The sequence below is a fragment of the Mandrillus leucophaeus genome, unplaced genomic scaffold, assembly GCF_000951045.1.
Source record: "Mandrillus leucophaeus isolate KB7577 unplaced genomic scaffold, Mleu.le_1.0 Scaffold865, whole genome shotgun sequence".
In the NCBI taxonomy this organism is placed as follows: domain Eukaryota; kingdom Metazoa; phylum Chordata; class Mammalia; order Primates; family Cercopithecidae; genus Mandrillus; species Mandrillus leucophaeus.
The window spans coordinates 322,783-331,256 of NW_012109419.1; the positions used below are offsets into that span (position 1 = coordinate 322,783).

The window sequence follows — 8,474 nt, forward strand, 5'->3', positions numbered from 1 at the left end:
TTTTTTTTTAACCTAATATACTTGAAGATGTAAAAAATGACGATTGAAGTAGTTAAACAACAGATAGTATTTACTGCATTTATGGCTTCCATTTAGAACCATGAAACATAAAAATATTATTTTTAACTATTCTGCTCACATCTTTGCAAGAACAGATTTACTTGTGGAAAGTTGCTGTTAATTCAAAGTAAGCAAATATGAAATCTAGTTTTCCTACTTAAGGGAGATTTATTTGCTGAGAAGTTTTGGGAGCTTTATTAAGAAAAGTTCTTAGAGGCAAGCTAAACAAAAGATTCAATCAAATTTGTTCAAATTTCTTTGTAAAATAATCTACTTATTTAAAAAGTTGTGCAGAGGACCAATTAATTTGTCTACTGAATATTAAATTCCAGGTAGGCCATGATAGAACTTTACAAGGCAGAAATAAACATCAAGATTTACAGCAATAGCCATGCATTGGCCTGGATCACTTTAAATATGAATTCATGCAAACCATAAACCTATCAAAAACACAGCTGTTCTCATACAGAAAGTAAATCAAGACAAAATATGGAAAACATTTATTTCCCTTCCTTCAAAACTAAACTTACATTCCACTTTAATAGCTGTTGAAGGTTAATTAAAATGCAGCAAAGTATAACTACGTTACACAAGTGACTTCAGTTATTTTAATGTGAGAAAAATCAGACTATGGTATCTTACGAGTCATTATAGAAATGTTCATCATTAAAAAGCATTTATTAGGCACTGAACTGCATGGTGTTACCTTAGGTCATTTACAAAAAGAATTCCTGGTCCATGTGATGTGAATGGACTGGGCATTTTCTCCATAAATTCTGTAGATGACTATTTATAAGATTATACACTTAATGGGTTTTAAAACCAGGAACTATCAAAGGGCAACTGCACAAAAATAAACATGATTATTTAGCTTTGTAATAATTATGACATTGTCATAATTTTAAAACTATGAATAATACAATCTATTACTTTCTGACTAGCATTCATCTCCTGAAAAAATGTTTTAAATGACAAGTTGCAAGTGTTGTACAGGGCACGCAATGCAAAACAAATTATCATGTGACTTTCACTTTGGATATTTAGAATGCTGAATGGCAAAATTTAAGTATAAAATTTAATGATCAGAATGCTGATTGATTTCCATAATTCATTTCCCCTCTGGAAATTAAAGAGGAATCATTGATTCCATTTAATGACCATACAATTCATGTAAATGGCTAACATTATTTAGCAGAATACACATTCACCTGACTTGATTAGAAAAAGTTTTCCATTAACTTAGCAACACTGCTGAAGCAGTCTCACATTAGAGCATAGAGTGGAGGTGGGAGGACGGGAAGTACGTGTATCATTTAAAATTTACAACGTTCCTGAGAGACACTGTTTCTGCTAATAATTTCTACAATATAACATCTTTCCGGGTGTGAGACACCAATATATTTTTATATGTATATATAAAACATTTAGAAAGTCCATGCTCAATACCACTGTGTACTATTCAATATTAAAGAAGCAACTTCCAGCTTTTCAATGCTAAATGAACGAGGATTTTCTAAGTTGTATTTTCTGAATTGTAAACATTGTAAAGCAACTGTGTTAGCATTTGCCAGAGTCCCTACAAGGAACTTTTCAATGGAAGAGTACATGCCCTTTATTTCAAAAAAACACATGTTCAAAGTCACTTTGACTGTTTATTTCAATCCTGGTAAAACCATGTGACTTTTTTCCAATTATGGAAGGTTTAAAAAAAATCAGACTATTTTCTCCTATTTAACACTGCAAAGTCAATGCAATTGAAATGTTATATTTTAAGTTTTACCAAGAAGGTCACTCCCTGTCCCTCAAATCCCAAGTCTCGCCCAGGAAGCAAAGAGACTGACAATGTCAATAATTCAAAAATAGGACCATGGGACAAAGAGGCTCAAATCAGTCACATTTCAGATCACGTTACACATTATCAACCATAAGTATTCTTCTCGTTTCAGAGCTCCACAGAAACAATCCATGTTTCAAGATTAAAACTTACAGTTTTAACTCAGAAAATCCAGTTCTATTATATTCATAATGTTTTTATATTAAAATTCTGCAAAAGGGTGCCACTGATGAAGGGAGGGCAAATAGAAGCAGTTCTTCTCTGTAACTGTTATAAAGTGTTTCTCTGGAGGGGTGCACTTCATTCTTGCTTTCTCATTTCTTGTGGTTTGACCTCAGCTATCACCACTGGGAAGCCCAGCCCAGGTAAAGCTGCTCTGAATATTCATTCATTGCACAGGTAAAGACTGGGACTTCAGAATTTTGAAGACGATCTTAGACTCTTACACCTGTGGTCTTGCTAGATATGTTGATTCTTGACTCTCTTAAACTGTACCCCAAACAGGAAGGACTTGGGAAGTAAAGTATGTAAACGTGTGTTCCCTTAAGGTTAGAATTATGTATATGTGTTATAACCTTTTATTTGTAGAAAATGGAGAGGCATACTGGTAACTAAGTAGCTACAAATACAGACAAGGAAATGATACATATCCTAATTTTAAATCTAGATTGAGAAAAAGGGTGAAAAGAATGTGAAAATATTAAACTCAAGAAGTGATCTGAAAAAAAATCACCTCTTCTCAATTCTAGTTGACATTTTTAAAAGAGAAAGTTCTATTTTGCTGGTAAGTCCATGTAAAGGCAAGCAGGCTTTTCAGTAAAAGGCAAATAGTTTGCTTCGATCTCTGAAGTGTATCTGAAAATGAATTCCTTTTTTCCAAATGAAAAGTATTATTTAAAAAATAGTGTAGAAAACTGGTTGTGGTTTTTAAACAGCCCCTTCATTTACTGTTGGTAGCAAAATAGCCATTGTCAGATGTCCTGTAAATGCTGAAAACAATTGAATTGAACATACATTTTAAAACATACTAACAAAACCTACTCATGATGAAAGTGTCCTTTGTAAAGTTATGGGCTTGAGTAAAATTGGCATTTTTTAAACGGGGAAAATGTACTACTTATTTGTCCCAATAAGCATCAAGTGATGAATTTTGGGAACTATTTGATGAGTGAACTGTGAAATAATTTTCAGTCTTCAGTATCAGGGCAGTCATCATGACACCGGGTGTGCTACATAAGACAGCAGGCATTTCTAGTGGGAACTGGAACACAGGACAAAAGCCCATGCATTTATCTGGCATGTTATTCCAAATATTGCAACAGAAGCTTTGGAAATCCCACGTAAATATGTAGCGTATGTTTCTTAAGAGGAAAAACTTTAAGACAAAATGACACCACTCAATCTACTGCATTAGCCAGATTTTTAGAAAAATCTAAATGATGATGAAACTTCATCAGAAACAACTGAAACATACATACAATTTGAAAAATCAGTGTCATAACAACAGTCACATTAGCACGTGTGTCCTCTAACAAATAAACACGACAAACAACAAAGAAGCATGTGTAAGGCCAAAGGTGCAACATCACAGATTTTGGTAGCAAATGCCTTGAAATACTCATTTTTGTAAATCACTCGTACATTTGAAAAGTCAGACATGCAGATCTTACAGCAGAACTGGAAGTAAACTTTCTCTTACATTTCTGGACATATGACTACTGAACTAGGAAAACACTTACTGAACCTCTTTGGCAAACATTTATCAAGACAATTTTTGACACAAATGCTTGTTAATGCCTTGTTTAGAAATTTTGCTCAGGAAGGTGAGTCAGTTCCTTAAGAATGCTGGTTTGTTTCAGCATATCCTGAAATCTAAGTCTGGATATCAAGAGTCCCTTTAGCTAAATACCATTTAGAGTTTTTTAATGGTTGGTTACCTTGTGGTACAGCCAATAAATTGATAGTCCGTTACAGCCCCAGAGTCATGGCATAAGAATACTGACTTATTCTCCGTTTAAGAAAAGCACTCTGGCAAGATACCAGGTCATTTTCAATTTCCGCTTACAAAGACTTAGCAAATACTTTAAAAAATCCAAAAGGGATGGTGTTACAGTACAGTTGCACAGTGCTTATGTCTATAATATACATGAATCTGAATGTCCATCAGCGAGATGAGCTCAGATCCACCTTTCCTCTCCATGGACCAGACTGGAATTGGTTAGCAGACTGCGGTGACAACCTGGTAGGTCTCCTTAGAGAGAGAACAGAGCCTGCCTTTCAGGCTCTCCCCATCACCATTCATCGGGCCTCTGTTTCGTGGTATCATATGCTCTAATCACTTCAGACTGTGAAACGATTCCATTTTCATCTTGAGAGAACGCATACCCATCTGTAGGTTAATGATAAAACAGAAATTTTCACAAAGGCACTGGAAACCACTGTTATTCTGACTTTTGGGTATTCATTTTCTAGCTTGGGGAACGAATGCAGTCTTCCCATCTTCAAAAGCATGGAGACACTGATTTTTAATGCCTAGAAAAGACACAGACTTAACTTCAAAATAAAGAGTGGGATGATCATAGCTTGCCAGTTTAGATTCTAGGAATTCTCCCCAGAAGACTGAGGAGGCGCCCTCAAATCCCCTAAATCTTCTGTCCCATACGTCAACTCCAACTCTTCTAATTGTTGCTTCCCCAATTCTGGAGGGGGTGAGGGAGTTGAGTTAAGTGGGCTCACATATTTCCATATAGGTCAGGTGGATGAGAGGAAAGGAAAAGTGATATGTAAGTGAGGTGGTGAATAACGTAATTGATTCAACTATCCCACCATGTACAGTCCCTTGGTATCTGTGGGAATGGCTTCAGGGATCCCCTTGAATATCAAAATCCACGGATGCTTAAATCCTTTATATAAAATGGCACAGTATTTGCATATAACCTACACACATCCTCTTGTAGACTTAAAATCGTTTCTAGATTACTTATAATACCTAATACAATGCCCCCACATCAGTTCATTCTAGTAGATTCAATGTGGTATTTGGTCCACGGCAAGGTCAAGTTTTGCTTTTAGGAACTTGGTGAATTTTTTCCCCCTTGAATATATTTGACTCATAGTGGGTTGAATCCACAGATGCGGAACCCACAGATAGAAAGGGCCAATTGTACATCAAAACATCACCTTGTACTCCATAAATATAGACAATTATTATTTGTCAATTTAAAAAGGCGAGGAGAAGGAGATAAACACAAATAGCTGCTAATGGTGGCAAGTGGACATTCCTTCAGAGGACATTCCCCTTGGCCCTCAGCATCACAAATAAACTCACTCACGCTCCAACACGGCATGGGGATAAGGAATGGCCCCCAAGGGGATCACATCTTTAGAAAAGGCCTCTTGAAGTATAAAGAGCAAAAGCATTAGACATGAGTATATGTAAGTGAAAATAAATTATATGTGGAAACAACATGAAACAAAAGATATATTACTCACACAAATACGTTTACTACCGGGTTTTACATTTTATATTCGTTTTTAGATCTTGAAATGTTAAGAGGGCGCAATATCTAATAATTTCTTACAACTCTAAATATTCATAAATATTTCTGAGGGGAAAATATATGTTTCCTTGTGTTGCATGAAAGCTGAAAGGCTCTTGCAAAGTTATTCAAGTAGAAAAGATAACAAGACAGGGGCAGCTTTTAAGAATTAAGATTTACTGGCTTTAAAGAAAAAGTTTTGAGGAAGCAAGGAATGTAGAAATACTGTTTTTCTTAAACTGAAACAGCAAGATTTTAAAATTAACTATCTCTTCTGTTAAAAGTGAAATGGTTCTGACCAATGGATTTTCTGTTATTTACAGGTTGCAAATATGCAAAACTTGTTTTAGACGTTAGTTTTAAATAAATATCCCTAAAGTTAGGATATTGTATAAATGCTATGATACAGTAATGGCAGAGAATTTCTTTAAAAATAAGAAACTCAAATACTCACGGAGCAGGTTTTGTTGCAAGGATTCAGAGCGGTACAAGTTCACGTGGTTCTTCTTAAAGACGTTCTTGAGCAGTTGCGCCCTCTCGGTCAGGCTGCAGAGCAGGTGCAAACGTGTGAAATGAATTATCAACTCGGCAGAGACCCCAGTGTGCCCACAGGACCACCAAAGAGAGTTAGACTTAAACAAAAGATGGCTTGAGAAATCCGTAGCCTAGTGATTCTTTTTACACTATTTTCTCGGATAGCAAATGAGATTTCAAGTATTTAGACAGACTTTTGAGGCCATTTTCTCCCTAAGGAGTTTTGTCCCCAATAATCCTTCTCGCAGTAAAAAGTAAGATCTCCTCACCACTCCCTACTCAGTTATATTTAAGTCAAATGGCAACACAGAGCCAGTACAACACAATTAAAACAAAAAATACAAAACATCAGTAGTGTTATTCACTTCTAAAAACTTACTACATATATTCTAAGCATGGCATTTTTAGAATGAAAGAAATTAATTATTACTTTTTTTCATATTTGGCACATTTTAGTGCAAAATATTTTTTAAAAAATATTAACTAAAGTAAATATTAACTAACATTATACAAAGAAGACATTTCATAGACTTTTTAACTAGAAAAAATTTACTACCACTAATATGGTATGACATGTGTTCCTTAATTTTATTTTAAAATAAACTATTTTCAGAAAAAGTGATTATGATACGTGAAATAACAAGGAAAGTATTTTTCAATGAGTGTTTAGAATAGTTGTCTCCTCAGATACAAATCCAGATAATTAATTATGTAACTTCTAATAGCACATTGTAAAAAATAAGGCATCTTCTCCCCCAACTTCACATAAGTGTCTCACACAGTAGAAACTCAAACACATTTGTTGAATATATGAAGTTGAGTAATAATTCTGAAATGTACTTAAAGACATCATCAATCTTCCAAATCATGCCATTTCTTCATTGTTTGATTTAAAAAATTTTGTTTTGATATTAAAGAACATAATAGGCATGAGAAACAAATAAGTAATCCATATGTGTTGCAGCAAATGTTTATGCAATTTTAATAAGTGGAACTGATTCAGCTGAAAAATTTCCATGTTGTGTTTTTCCCACTATAAAAGCTTTAGTTAAATTGCTGTGTTATGTTAGCTCTGTATTTTGCCAATTTTTCTGAGACCCTGAAATGAAACAATATCATATACAAAAAAAGGATCCTCTGCAAAATGAACTCATTGTGTAAATGAGTTATGCAAACATTTAGGCAAAAACCGAAGAAAAAATATTTAGAAATGTTGACATTTGTAGTAATCTTCCACACATATATTTTAAAGTCTAGGGAGGTTAGTTGGTATTATCAGACATATTTTATTGTCATTGGAAATTAGCTACACGAAGGCAAGAAAACTAATTAATCTAAAACTCCAGCAGTTCTGCAAATAGTTGTAAAACTTGTCTCTGTCAGTGAAATAAACAGATATGAGAAATGAGAAAGGGCCATTTTTACAGAGTTGCTTTCTTACTCTACTCTTTAAATGATCTAGCATTACAGACCTATGGACCCTAAGGGACACTAAAATATGTAACTGCTTTGAGGAAGTCGCAGCTTTAGCAGCAGGTGGTCTGATTTCCTTAGCAGAGCCTTGTGGATGGGGTGCTGGAAAGTCTTTGGTGTTTCAAACCAAAGTGACTAGGGGAGACTAGAGGATGGCTACGTATCATTATGCAGCGTCTTCTTCCCAAAAGACATTTTCCAGGTTTCAGGCTGGCCTTCCTAAATGCATAATACTTTAATATTACAATATTAAAATGGTAAGAAGGCAGACATGAGAATTTAATCTTTCATATTATAGCAACTGAAATACATAAGGTAACATAATTCCGTTTTGTATAAGTTCATATAAAGGCTTTCACTTAGATCTTCTTTTATATCAAGTTAACGTACAGCATTAAAACAAAGCAGTAAGAAAGTCTCTTTCTTAAGAAAGAAGCACATTACTCAGGAAAGAGCATGGGCTCTGGAGTAGCGCTTTGGTTTAATTTTGGGTCGGCTGCTTATTAGCTGTGTCACCACAGGCAAGCCTTTCTCAGTCATCTCCTATGTAACAGGAGGGCAGTACTTAACTCTCAGGCAGACTGTGAGGATGCAGGGAGCTGTTAGCACAATGACTGACACTTAGGAAGCACTCAACAAATGCTGGGTCCTCCCACCTTTACCCCCAAGATCCTGAGAATTTATTATAAAACATCAACTGGAACAGAGATCATCACCAAACAAAAGGTACTTGGTAAGGAGTATTTTTGATGCCTTGGTTTCTAGTCAACGTAAGTGCAAGGTAAGATGTCTGTTGCTGCACATGAGTTTTAATTTATAATGTTCTCATTCTACCTCTTTACTAAGAAAATGACTAGATTTTTGTTGTTTTGTTTTTCCTTAGCTACTTTGAACTTCTTGCTTTAGTCCTGTAGAGCAGAGTACCTCCTTCAGGATATAAATGCCATTCACAGGAGGTTGCTAAATAAATAAGTAGTGATGAGTTGTATTTCTCTAGTCTTATCTTACACCTTTGGGGAAGTACTCATTTCAAC

The 8,474-nt window shown here is 35.0% G+C and overlaps 1 protein-coding gene across 1 annotated transcript in view; it reads right to left on the reverse strand.

Annotated features, from left to right (window-relative positions):
- The window catches only part of ATP8A1 (ATPase, aminophospholipid transporter (APLT), class I, type 8A, member 1), a 292,825-nt gene that overhangs the window by 6,083 nt on the left and 278,268 nt on the right, over positions 1-8,474 (reverse strand). Inside the window, exons 36-37 of the mRNA XM_011968920.1 lie at positions 5,888-5,979; positions 501-4,283 (exon numbers count right to left, since the gene is read on the reverse strand). Of these exons, the coding sequence (XP_011824310.1) occupies positions 4,186-4,283; positions 5,888-5,979 (190 nt within the window). The 3' untranslated portion in view covers positions 501-4,185. The remainder of the gene's footprint in view (positions 1-500; positions 4,284-5,887; positions 5,980-8,474) is intronic.